At 27.9% G+C, this 14080-nt stretch overlaps 1 protein-coding gene across 7 annotated transcripts in view; it reads left to right on the top strand.

Moving 5' to 3' along the window:
• LOC142322087 (low-density lipoprotein receptor-like) overlaps positions 1-14080 on the top strand; it is an 871174-nt gene that overhangs the window by 822828 nt on the left and 34266 nt on the right. For all 7 annotated transcript variants that reach the window (XM_075360751.1, XM_075360744.1, XM_075360746.1 and 4 more), the window contains 3 exons: positions 8308-8537; positions 9305-9569; positions 10585-10839. In XM_075360751.1, coding sequence (XP_075216866.1) covers positions 8308-8537; positions 9305-9569; positions 10585-10839 — 750 coding nt within the window. The remainder of the gene's footprint in view (positions 1-8307; positions 8538-9304; positions 9570-10584; positions 10840-14080) is intronic.

The following is a 14080-nucleotide window of genomic DNA, read 5'->3' as shown; positions in this document are numbered from 1 at the left end:
AACAGGAAACCAATTCCTAATTCCTTTTATTAAGAGTGGCATAGGGTGCCCATTATTCTTGGATTGGCTGTACCGGTTTTTTTTTAGTAAATTGGTCTCTTTAACAGGTAACCTATCGCTTTATCACTTGTGACACATAACAAACTTATATATTTATTTATTATTCAAGTGACTAAAATTACCATAAAGTTCAAGCAATTATAATTACCAGTTTTAATCACTTAATGAAAAATGAACTTTGTGAAAAATATTAAACCTGGCCTTCATGAACAAAATTATGTAGAACATATAGAATTATTATAAATGTTTTCATTTTTTCAGTATATACAATTATAGTATACATTTTTTCAGTTCTCCAATTTAGTTCTTTCAAAATTTGTAGTATCGGACCTTTACATAAGGACATCTTATTTGAATTTATTTAAATTTTATTTCATTTGTCTAAATTGTTTTTTATAAGCATTTATAGAAATTCTACATTTCTTTTTATAAACTTTTATTTAACTTGCTTTGGTTATAATCAGATCTTGCAACTGCTATATCTTTTGATCTATGTTATGAAAATCAATGAAATTTGGTACACGTATGTAACTTCGATGACAATACAGCATTACGGTGTCGGAATTTGATATGACCCACAGCCCCATGCGCTACCCCTATGCTAAATTCATGCATTTTGTTGAAAATTTTCATTTCTCATGAACTATCATCTGAAAAATGATTGAAATTTGGTACACATATGTAACTTTGATGTGTAAAAATAAATATTTTTACTTTTTAGTCTTAATAAACAAACAAACTTGAACAAACAATAATATTCAGATATAAATATTAAGAATTTTTTTTTTGGATGTAAAAGTTTATTGTTAATTAAGACTAAAAAGTAAAAAATTTAAAAAATTACAAAAAAACAAAAAAAAAATACAAAATATATTTGATTACATATAAAAAATTATTTTTTAAGAAATCTTTTATTTAACTAATATTAATATTAACATTAATAAAAAAAGGAAACAAATTAGAAAAACCCTCTAAAAAGTAAAAAATAAGAATTAAATCAAATTGAGAATTTTAAACAAAAAAATATTATATATTAACAAATATAAAAATGCACTGAAAAATAAAAAAATTAATTGTATAAATATCTAATAAATAACCAATAAATAAAAAATAAATAAATGTAATTATTATTAAATTTTTCAAATTAAAAGTAATGAAAATATTTAGTTAAATAAAAATGTGGCGCAGTTTTTAAACAATGTTTTCAAATAAGTAGTTATAGACATTTGCTGTATTTTAAAATATATTTTTTGTTTAATGAGGTTCTTTAGTATATGTATATACTTTATTTATCTATAATAAAATAACTCAAGTTTTAATTCTTTGATGGTTCAAATTTGCACTGAGATGACCTTTAAGGGTTAAAAAAAAAAAAATTAATAAATATTAAAATTAAAAATTAAATTTAGAAATCTTGCACAAAGTTATTACATTTTGACGGTAATCTGAAAAATTATTAATTATTGTCATTATTATAATTATAATTGTAATTGTAATTATGAATTCATTAAATAAAAATTCATAATTAATTAAAATGAAACTTTTAGCGGAAAGTGTGCGTTCAATTTGGGTCAGATTACAAGCAGAATTCAAAGATGAACTTCAACTATGTGAGAACACGTACAAAGAAAGTGAGTGGGTGCATTTTCCCAGATTGTTACTTGTAGCTAGTCAATCTCAACTGGAGATGTTCAGCAGACCTTTTTGCCTCCTCGCGTCGTTATTGAAAATGAAAATGAAGATTAATTGTTGTAAAAATAAATGTTGTGTTGTTTTAAATAAATTATAAAAACTGGGCCACGCTTTTATTTAACTAAATATTTTCATTACTTTTAATTTTAAAATTTAATAATTATTACATTTATTTATTGTTTATCTATTAGATATTTATATAATTTATTTTTTACTTTTCAGTGCATTTTTATATTTGTTAATATATTATATTTTTTTGTTTAAAATTCTCAATTTGATTTAATTCTTATTTTTTTACTTTTTATGTATAATTATCAAGTAATTTTGACAAAACCTGCTGAACCCTAGTCCTCATTTTTTCAAAGTTCCTTTACTATAAAGTTGTAATTTCAAATTCATTATTTTATTAATATTAATTTATACATTCAATTAACTTAATTTGAGTTAGATATAACTTTTACCATATCATTTTTATTATGTAAATCATGTTCCATATGCAATGGTTTCTTAAATTCTAAAAAATAAAATAAAAAATTTAAGGAAAAATTATAAAATAAAAACATTAATTGATATGCCATGTAAATAGAACGGTAACATTAATTTTTTTTTATTGATTTCATATTTATTGCCATAATTATAATTTTTTTTAATTGTAATGCAATAGTTTGTTTAATTTGTTCATAAGTAAGAGTTACTAATTACAGCTGAATAAAAATTTTATAATGCTATTATGTTAAATAATAAAGTATACAAGTATTTATTTTATAATAACTTTTTTTTTATTCATATAACGCTTTGATTCATATTTTTGGATTCATCTTCAGAGCCTGGTCTAGGTTATTTCTTAAATAACATTTTAAAAGAGTTTTGATTTTCATAATTTTTTTTTTTAAATCTTTCTGCTTGGAAGTTTTTTCATAATTAAATCTCTATACATGATGGCGGTCTTCTGAAATAACATTAAATTCTATTGATTAATGTGAATCTGCTTTTATTCCTCTGTTAATGGATATCATCATTAGTTTTTAACATTTTTACATACATCATTTCTCATCATCATACCTCTACATAATACAGAACTCTCATTAGCACAAAACTTTTAAATAAGTCAAGTAATACAAGATCTATGACATAGATTTAATGGATGGCACACTTTTTTTTTAATTTCAGGAAGTGTTTCATCAATTGAACATGATGAAACACCTCATAAAAAATAAAATTTGTACCTCGTATGTGACAAAATGAGTTCATGATAAACTTCTGTATTTATCTATTAAGCGAGACAGCATAATTAGCTTGACCTTTCTCAGTGAATAGAAGTTATTGTGATTAGATTAGACAAAAAAAAATTAGTTATTTTTACTGGGTTAAAATAGAATTAATGATTTGCTGTTAAAATGATAAAATATTTTGTAATTAGAGTTTAATAAGTAATATGTATTTTTCAATAACTAATGTCAGCAGTATTTTTTTTTTTATTTTTATAAACAGTATATCAATTTCTTCTGAATTAATTAAAAATGCTAATTAAACTTATGTTTAAGTCAATCTTGTTACCAAGTGTAAAATGATTTTATATGCTTACATTTTTTTGTTTTGAATTTCCATTACACTATATAGTCTATACTAATTGCTTTAACTCAAAGTAACATTTGCTTATCTTTTTAATGAATATAAATTTTGGATTTATTAAAAATCTATCTAGTTGACAAATGTTATTTCATTAAAAAAAATGACAATTTGTGATTATAACCAAGTTCTGATTACAAGTTGATTGAGTTTAATAAAATTAATTAAAAAAGGCTACTACCAACTGTAAGATTATGTTTTAAAACCTTAATGAAAACCACGCAGTGTGAATTAGTTTATTCATTAAATGCTATAATTATAAATTAAAATTGTCAAAAGCAAAACTTCTTTGGCTGCTTCAGCTTTGATAGTGGTTGAAAATGGATACAGAGTTTATTTTTTAAATGGTTTTTCATTATTAATGATTCATCATGAATCTTATAAAAACTGTCATTGTCCATTAGAATATGTTTAAATGTGTTTATTATAAGAGTAGATGAATTGCTGTTTTACTCTTGAATGAAGCAGCTTTATAAATCTGAAGGCTTAATTGAGTTTCTGCTAATTATGTTTAGTAATGATGAAAGAGTGTTAAAATATATATAGTTTATTTTCAATATTTCATGCTTGGTTTTCTAATATTTTGTTGTACTTTTTGTCATACAACTTATAAGAGTATTTATATAATATATATAAAATTTGCTATTAAATTCGACCTTGTATAAAAATAGTGGCACCTGCAGTTCCTTTTTTCTTATTAATTGATGCATTTTGAAAGGATTATAAGATTTTCCATTTTCAATCCAACAATATTTTATTGATTGATAAATTTCCTTTTATGTATTTTTAACTTAACCTTCTGGATTTTCACTGTTTGAGAGAGAAAACAGTTTCTTTTTCTCTGAAAAATTCAGCACTACATTGATCCCTTTATGAAAAAATTATAAAGAGTAGCTCAGAACATGCTGCATCAAAATATATCTGCTCTCTTGTGTATAAATGTTCAAAGGTATGCTGCATAGCTTTTCTAACTTATGCCATTAATGTATAAATAATATTTTTCATAAAGACAGGTTGTGATTATGTAAATTAAATAAATAATAACAGGATTAATAGTTTATTGTTGAGATTTTAATACATTGTTGTTGGATTGCATGTAAAATTTAGAGTTTATAATACTTCATAATTTTTCTTTATAAAAATTATGAATTTATTTTGGTATTGTACGAATATAACAAGGATAGAAATTGTTTCCTGGTTAATTTAGAATATTTTTAATTCTTTAATTTGTTATAAATAATTCCCTAGCTGTTTTACCTAAAAGAATATCTTTATATGTCTCACGGAATAATTCAGTATTCATGCCTAAAAAGATAAATGTAGAACTAAATATTGAACTTATAATTAAACTAAAATACATTATTTAAAATAAAAAAATAAAAATGACTTGATATCTACAATTATTTATCCACAAAATATATGAAATAACTATTTTTCAACATCTAAATTAAATTATTAGTAGCGTGTAAAAAAGGGTATTGTTTTTAGTTTATGAAAATTTCAATTTGAAAAATTTACCACTTAAAAATTTATAATTTTTAGATTCATTAATCACGTTTATTGTGCAGTGTCATTAAAATTTTATCTTAATATTAAGATTTTTTTAAGTGAGCAGATTATTTTACTTGGTATCATCAAATTTTATTTCCAATATCAACATAGAACAATTTTTTTAATAATTTGAATATTTACAAGCCTAAAAATAAAAATATTCTTGTGTCCTGTAGACAATTGCAAAATCTTACAAACCACACTTTCTCATACAAGAGAGATGCTTGTGTAATTCCAAGCATTGTCAAAACATTAATTTATACTGTTGTCATAACGAAAAAAACAGTAAATTTTAAGCAAAAATGAGTTAAATCTTTATTTTTCATATAAAGAATAGCTGATTTCAAATATGTTGTCAAAAAATCGTATCTCCATTCCCTGCATTCCAAAATTGTCTTTGTATAAGGAAAAAGACAGAAAAACCAGACAATAATATAAAAAACAGTAAATCCACCAAGAAGTTAGAGAGATAATGTGAAGTTAATTATTATTTGGAGACTGTTTTTTCTTTCCAACCTATTGTCATTGTACTTACTGCTTTTCACATTAAGATCATATGGGTTGTGTTTTTTCTCTTGCTCATGTCACATATTATATTGCAATCAGCTGTTTAAAAACAGTGTGTTGCAGTTTGTTTTTGTACTGATTAACCTATCTTTTTGTTGATATTTAGTTAAAAATGTTGTTTTATGTAAATAATTTTGTACTGTGCAGGTTTTTGCATTTGATTGGCCCTTTTTAAAAGTAGTCATATATAGTATCTGAAATGAAACGTGTTAATGGTAGTTTTAAAAGAAAGGCTATACTAAAATAAATTTTCCTTCACGTTCAAACAGATTTTCAAATTACTTGAAGAAAATATAATGAAAATACAGTTTTCAATGATAACAATTTTACTAATGAAAATATTTTAAAACAAAGTGATGCTGAAGGCATTACATTAGGTTTTTGTTTTCAAGATAAGAAATGTAATACTGTCGTCAAGTTATTGGCTTTAATAATAAACCCGATTAGATGTTTCAAAATGTTTCTGATAAAGTTACCATTGTTAATTCAAATGATAGTAACTTTATATTAATAAGTGATGATTCTTTTCCAAATGAAAATTGTGCTACATTGAGCATTAGCTGTGTCAAAAGTGGCTTAGTGATGAAAGAAACTGGAACTTATAAGTCTGATACTGATGGTGCATGTTTGCAATCTGTTTGCAATCAATTTTGTTTAAATATTTAAAGAGAAAATAATTCTTCTTTTTTTAATTATATATGTGATCTTAAATGCCTTAACTTTTCTGCAGTTATCTAGGAACTCAAGGTAGATCCATGCATTAGGTTCTTAATTTAAATTTTTTTATTTATCTGATGAGATGTGTAATTACATCACATCACAGCTGTTGATTTAAAGGAATCTGGATCATAGTTGTAGTATGATTGTTGCCAAACTCTTTGGTTCCAGAAAGAGCCATGGTCTGAAATAAAAGGGATAACTATGATGTATGTACAGAAATGTATTATGAGTTTACATGTATGTACAATTATTATGATTGTAGACAATCTGCAATGTAAAACACTTGTCATCAGTGAAAATGACTTAGCTGTTCTCAGTGATAGCAAGGATTCCATGTAAGACTTACTAAGTGAAATGGTTTCCCATCACCTCTTTGATTCTTAGCTTCTGAAATGTATAAAGTGTGGCTATTAAATAACGAGACTAATGTTGCTACAGAACTGCACATGTGCCAAACTTGTACGACCAACAGCTGTGTAGCATGAAGACTTCTCTTTCGATTGTTGCCACTCCAGTTTGTGTAGACATATTAGTCTGACCATGACCTTTGTTTGGATAAAACCTGTTTTTTTGTTTTTCCGAAAAAAATGATAAGTGTTTTATTATTATTAGAGCAAAGAATTGTCGTGAAATTCCATATGAAACTGTAAAACCACTACTTAAATTTATCTTTTATTAAAAAAAACTATATGGCAATGAATTTTTATTATGTGCACAGGTTTTTGAATGGTTTAAGCATTTCCAAGATGACTGAGAAGACATTGAAGATGTTCACCCTTCCATGTCAAAAACTGATAAAATATTGAAAAATTTGTAATCTGATCTGATCTGACTGTCGGTTAACTATTCATGCAATTGCTGAAACTGTAGGAATTGACAAAAAAAGAAGAAAAAATTACTTGAATTGTGGAAGAACAAGTCATTGGTTCTTCATCAGGACAAGATACTGGCTCACACTGTATTGTCTATCAAGACATTTCTAGTCAAGTATAACATCCCAGTGTTGCATCATCCACCTTATTCCCCTGACCTGGCACCATGTGACTTTTATCTGTTTCCCTTGGTCAAATCTGCACTAAAAGGAACAAGATTTCAGACCACTAAAGCTGTGAAAAAAAATGCGGCACATGCGTCATGAAAGAGTTCACGAAGAAGACTTCCAGCACTGTTTCGAATAATGGAAAACTCACATGGAGCATTGTAGGGATAGAGGAGGGGTGTATATTGAAGGGGATAATAACTAAATATGTATAAATTTAAAATAAAATATTTTATAGCATTAGTCTTATTTAATAGCCACACCTTGTAAGTGATGTCCAGCCGTGCAAGCTATAATTTCACTCTTTTTATCGCAGGGAATGGCTATGCAATGAATATCCTTAATCTCAGGGAAAGCAACTCTGATTATTGCTTCTGCACCTCAGATATTTTACATCGATCACAGATAAAATAAAGACTGGGATGGATAATGTGAAACAACATATTAATAATGCATCTCTTTCTATAAGAAATAATGCATTATTTACGTACAATGTTTCCACTTTGGAAAAATGTAAGATAATGGCTATTATAAGAATGATGAGTTAAAATTTATATATAAGTAAAAAAAATTAACATTGGTTGTTTGATGTTTTTTGCAGTGCCTCCATTCTCAAAACTACTTTTAGCACTCCTACTTAAGGATAATTTTTGAGAATGGGGATACTCCAGAATGCATCAACTACTAATGTTAAATTGAGAATACTCTCAATTCAATTATAATAATCCTAGTGGAAATATAAAATATTGTGAGGATTTTAATAATTGTAATTCTATGTAAAGATAAACCTAACGTAAGCTGTAAATTATTATATATTTTAAGCAAGTACTAGTCACTGGATTATAATCATACAGTGAATGGTTGCTCTGTCTACAATTTAAAAAATTTCATTCACAAATTTTGATGAAATCACCATTTGTTTCTGTGTTTATCTTTCCTAAGGAAGTTGCTTATTTATTGTCAGCTTTCTTGTTTCTTCTGTTTATCATATTTTTCAATCTATAATTTAGCTTTATTATTAATTGTAACATATTTAATAAAATTTATAGATGAAACATGTAGATCAGATGAGTTTACATGTGCAAATGGCAAATGTGTCCAACAAAGATGGGTCTGTGATCATGATGATGATTGTGGTGATGGCTCTGATGAACTAAACTGTCCTGATACAAGCTGTGCTCCTAATACAGATTTTCAGTGTACTAACAGCTCACAGTGTATAACTATTCGCTGGAGATGTGATGGAGATTTTGATTGCCCTGATGGATCTGATGAACAGGTACGTGCAGCAATTTTTTTTTTTTTGAAATTCTAATACAGAATGGAATTTTTTTTTTAAATACGATTTTATATATTTTACTCTACCTCTCTTAAAATACAGGAGAACATAATTTATTTTTCTCATCATAAGAGAGCAGATTCAGAAATGTATGTGATGAATTTAGATATGGTTGAATCTTTTCAAAACAATTACATTAAACAAAAAATTTTGAATATCTTTGATGGACTGCGTTTTCTTATCTTTAATCAGAATATTTTCAGGCCCTGGTAGTATATTAAAACTATGTCCTCTCCCTTTACTTGAAATGTTATTTAACTTATTTTTATGATATGGGCATGATTTTTCAAACATATTAACATTTTTCTGAATTAATAAATGCTGATGTTGGCAGTGTGACAGTGTCTCAATCTATTGTCTGGAAGATTCCAAATTGAATTGCAGTTAGGTTTGGATACTTTTCATAAGCAGTAAAATTTCTTTATAATTTTTGTATATGTGTAAACGCTTCAAGCCAATGTGATGTGAATTAATATATTATATAGATTATGATGCTATTTCATTATTATAGCCATTTGCTTATTGAGCTAAAGATAAGATCAAAAATTCAGGAACTGGTAAAAAAACCCAGTCACTAAGATTTTATGGAATAGCCATATATTCCATTATTCATTTGTTGCATTTACATTACTTATAAGTGTAACGTTTAACTTATTTTATTAGGAATTATTTTATGACATGTTATATTATTATTTTATTGATTTTAGGATTGTACCGACCAACCAACATTCAGATCATTTTGTGTTGCTCGTGAATTTGCTTGCCCTGACCGTCTTACATGTATTCATCAATCATGGGTGTGCGATGGCGATGAAGATTGCCCAGATGGAGCTGATGAAAAACTTGATCAATGTAAAAATATGTCGTGTAGAGCTGATCAGTTTCAGTGTAGAAATAAAGACTGTATTGCTGGTCATCTACATTGTAATGGTCATTTAGATTGTCTTGATAGCAGTGATGAACAAGACTGTTGTAAGTATTATTTTATAATTTTTTTCATTTTAAAAACATATCATATTCGTCCTTGTTTTATGAAAGAAAAAGTATAGTAATTTTTTTTTTCTTAACATAATTTCATTGGTATTATCTATTTACTTATCTTCAGCTTACTATGGTCTTCAAAAACCTTCAACTACTTGCTTTGTGAAAGAGAAATTCTGCAAGTTTACTAATTTTGCAGCTAATTAAACTAAGTTTTAATAGTAAGAAACTTAATTATTCATCTATTTATTATTATCTAATAGCAATTTGTTACTAGTATGTAAAACACTTCTTTGATTTTCAACCCTAAAGTTGGTTTGCAACAATTCTCACTTCTTTCTGTATTATCTTCTTGTAAGTAAGTCAATTTTAATATTGAAAAATATTTTTTCTTTTTAAAATTTATTTTCAAGTAGAAAAAATGAATACTCATAAAATATTCTTTAAAAGTGAGTTTTTGTAAAGTAAATTGACCAAATATGAGTAACTGAAATTTTTAGTCAGAAAAACAGACAAATAATGAGTAACATAAAATTTTTTTCTAATCCACCGTTTCACCACTTCCTTACATCTCTTCCTTAAATGAAGTTTATTTTGTATTTGATGTATTTATTCAGCAATCTCTTTGAGTAGTTAATTATTATCAAATGTAGTTTTCTTTTTCTTATCCAGGTTATTTGGACTATTTCATTTGTGATCACTGATGTGAATTAACTTCTCCATTATCTTCTACCCATCATGTACTCTTTCAAAAGAACTCTTCCATACTCCTCCTCAGAACAACCACTGTTTATTGTTTACTTAATCATCCTATCTGGTAACTCTACCTTAAAGAGGAAATTATCCCCTCCTTATTTTGTTATCCTCAATGTTCTACTTATCCATTCCTTTTTAATCCTTTAATTTATTGTTATTCCTCACAGATAGCTCGGTATTGTTATTTTTATGCTGTATATTTATTTTATATTTTTGGGTGATTTTTAATTGTGACTGATGTTATTTTCAGCTAAACCCAATCCTATGTGTAACCCTGATACAGAATTTGATTGTGGTGGAGGTATATGTATACCGTTAGAAAAAGTATGCGACTTGAAGCCAGATTGCCCGTTGAGTGAAGACGAACCTGGTGATAAATGTGGTAAAAATGAGTGTCTTGTAAACAATGGTCATTGTTCTCATCAGTGTATAGATACTCCTACTGGTTATAAATGTACTTGCAAACCAGGTTTCAAACTTACTTCTGATAATCATACTTGTGAAGGTTTGTTTATTATTTAATGTTTTTGTTATTTAACCATTTTATTCTCTCATTTTTAATTAAACTTCCTTGTATATCTTTTAAAAGCATATTAGCAGTTATTAGTATAAAATTCATAGCCTTCAAAATATTAATGTAGTTAACTATAATATTTTAATATTGAGAATAATAACAACATTAACTTAAATACTTTAAAGCTCTTTCAAACAATCTTATTAGCATAAAAACTTGAAGGAATTAAATAGCTGCAATCAAGTAAATCTAATGATTCACTTGGGATATATGATTCATTTCTTATGTCCGAAATCTTCACTGACTATTACTTTACACACAATGAAAAATTTCTCAACAAATGTAAATAATAAGGCTCACTTTTTGAACCTAAGGATTCCACTTCAAGATTTTTTTCAAGTTTTTGTTCAGTTCCTTTGTCAGTACTATTTAACAAATAAAGTCATGTGAATATTATTATAGTTAGCCACTACTATTATTTTAGTTAATTAAATAATCCATTCACTATTTATTTAAACAATTTAACTGATTTGTTCATTTTTTCAATATGTTGTTTTTATCGATTTAATTATGCCTAAATATTTCAAATTATTCAAGTACCTTAAATTCATGGTCTCTTTATTTACAGTATTTTCATGTTTTAATTAATATCAGGTGTATGTTCACCATGTTTTTATGCATTCTCTTAAATAAGTATATCTAACCTATATTTTTTCTCAGAAAGTGTTTGAATGCGAGTAGTAACTCTCAGTAGTGCATAACAGTACTACCTAGTGTGAGTGTGTGTGAGTACGTGTGTTTTTTGTAACTTCATAAAGTGCATTAGTTTCATCCAGCAACTATTATGTTTGTTAATATAAGATGTGTTTTTGCATTTTTTTTGTTCATATTGATGGAATGTATTGAACAATATTATTGTATCAAATTCTACCAAAAGCGTGGTGACCTAGGGAAACAAGTGGTAAAATTAAACAGACTTTTAGGAACAAAACTAAGGATGTTAAACATATTAAAGAATGGTATAACTGCTTTCAAAATGGCTGAAATAAATTTCAATTGAGAGCAACTATCACATTAATAACTGCTTTCAAAAGTCCAGATTTCAGTTGAGAGCAACTAGCACATCAATAGGCCATCAAGAAACTGAAATCATAGTGTCATCTTTAATGTGTGCAATTTGGCATGAAAAGAGTGTTACAAAATTTGTACCAAAGCTGTTTTTACTTGAACAGAATTAATTTAACAGAGATTTAATTTATGATATGCTAGGTATCCCAACAGTGATTCTAATTTACTTAAGACTGTATGTAATAACTGCGGGTGAATCTGGGGTGTTTGGGGGTACAACCCAGAAACTAAAGCTGATTAATCGCAGTGAAAGTTGCCATCAATCCCAAGATGGAATAAAGTAAAGCAAGTGAAGAGAAAAGTAATAGCGATGCTGACGTTTTTTTTTACCACAGTGAGGTTATGTATCACAAACATGCACCAGAAGGGTAGACTATTAACAAATAGTACTTTTTTTTTCTTTTTTTTTTTTTTTTAATCTGGTGCTTTTTTTTGTCTTCATGATAAAATTCAGCATAAGAGACCAGACCAAATGTAGGAAGCATGAAGTGGTTGTTACATCACCTATTTGTTACATCAAATACAGGATTTCTTGATCGAGCATGCAATTTCTCAGATTTGCCAGGATCCTTTCACATCAGAAATGGCTTTTTGTGATTTGGGGTTTTTCCTAAAACTGAAAACTACTGAAACAGTCCCAATTTGACGAAGACAGGAGGACATAATGACAAACTGCAACAGCACAGTTGGTAGGTGTACTACCAGCTACGACCGTGGCCGTTGTTGCCTGTGGTGTGAGAATGATAGGGAAAAAGTGCTACTGAAATTTCTTCTTGCATCAGTGAATAGTTTGATAAATTAATAATAAAATGAAATCTGAAATCCTGGTTGACATTATTCTGTTCTGGGACAACTGTCCTGAATAGAATAAGGACAGTGCTTGCTTTCCATGCTATTTTTACAAATTTCGTATCCAACCAGAATTGAATCCATAAAACTAGCATTTTTTTTGTCAGGACATTTACATGATAATGATAATATATAGCATCACTGGTTTATTTGTAAAAAAGAAGTCAATAATGGCAACTTCACAATGGCTGTAGGTCATATCATTGTCAAGAACAAATCCTCTTCTGCTCAGAGGTTTTAAAATGGAACTTACAGATTTTGAAGGCCTTGAAGTATTCAAGGCTTACACTTACCAAAACAATTTAACTCTTATCAGGAAATAAAATAAAATGATCTTTACTAAGAGAATTGAAATTCAGAATAGAAATAAAATTGTGAACTTTTAGTAGAAAAAATTCAGAAGCGATAAGAACTGATGAATTATTCAAACAATAGACTCCTTCCATATTCCAGTGGCCAACCAGCATCTGCATCCAATCACAAAAGCAAAATTTAAAGATTTGCTGTAACATAGCACCCTGGTTAAATGTAATATTGTGCTCTAAATTAAAGGATTACAATTTAATGTGGGTATTACAAGAAATACCCAAACAGGGAACAGGGAACAGAATCTTATCCTGATTTAGAAAAAATTAAAAATATAATAAGTATAATACGAGGGTAAGTCAATTATTATCTGCAATGTAGTTATAAATTTTATTGCAATACAAATAGGAAACTTACATATACATCATTTTTCAATATAGTTCCCTTGCATTTCAACGCACTTTGGCCCATCGTTGCACAAGCTTCCTGGTGCACTCATAAAAGAAGGTTTTTGGTTGAGCTGCGAGCCAGGAATGCACTGCTTCTTTCACTGTTTTGTCCAAGGTAAATCGACGGCCCCTTAATGCCTTCTTGAGTGTACCAAACAAGTAGTAGTCAGAAGGGGCAAGATCAGGACTATACAGAGGATGAGCCAGTACTTCAAAGTTGAGTTTCTAGAGCGTTTCAGCAGCGTGGGCAGCAGTATTTGGACCAGCATTGTCGTGCAACAACATAACACCTTTCAACAGCAGTCCTCAGCGTTTGCTTTGAATTGCAGGCTTCAGCTTGGCAGTAAGTATCTCACTGTAACATGCACTGTTTATTGTCGTGTCCCTTTCCTCATAATGTTGCAGTACTGGGCCTTGCGAATCCCAAAAAACCGTAAGCATCAGTTTTCCTGCGGATGGTTGGGTCTTTAACTTTTTTCGCAGGGCGAATTAGGATGTTT

This window comes from Lycorma delicatula, chromosome 3 (assembly GCF_047948215.1).
Source record: "Lycorma delicatula isolate Av1 chromosome 3, ASM4794821v1, whole genome shotgun sequence".
Lineage (NCBI taxonomy): Eukaryota > Metazoa > Arthropoda > Insecta > Hemiptera > Fulgoridae > Lycorma > Lycorma delicatula.
Note: the sequence above shows the minus strand (reverse complement) of the source record. Positions and strands in the feature narration are given on the sequence as shown.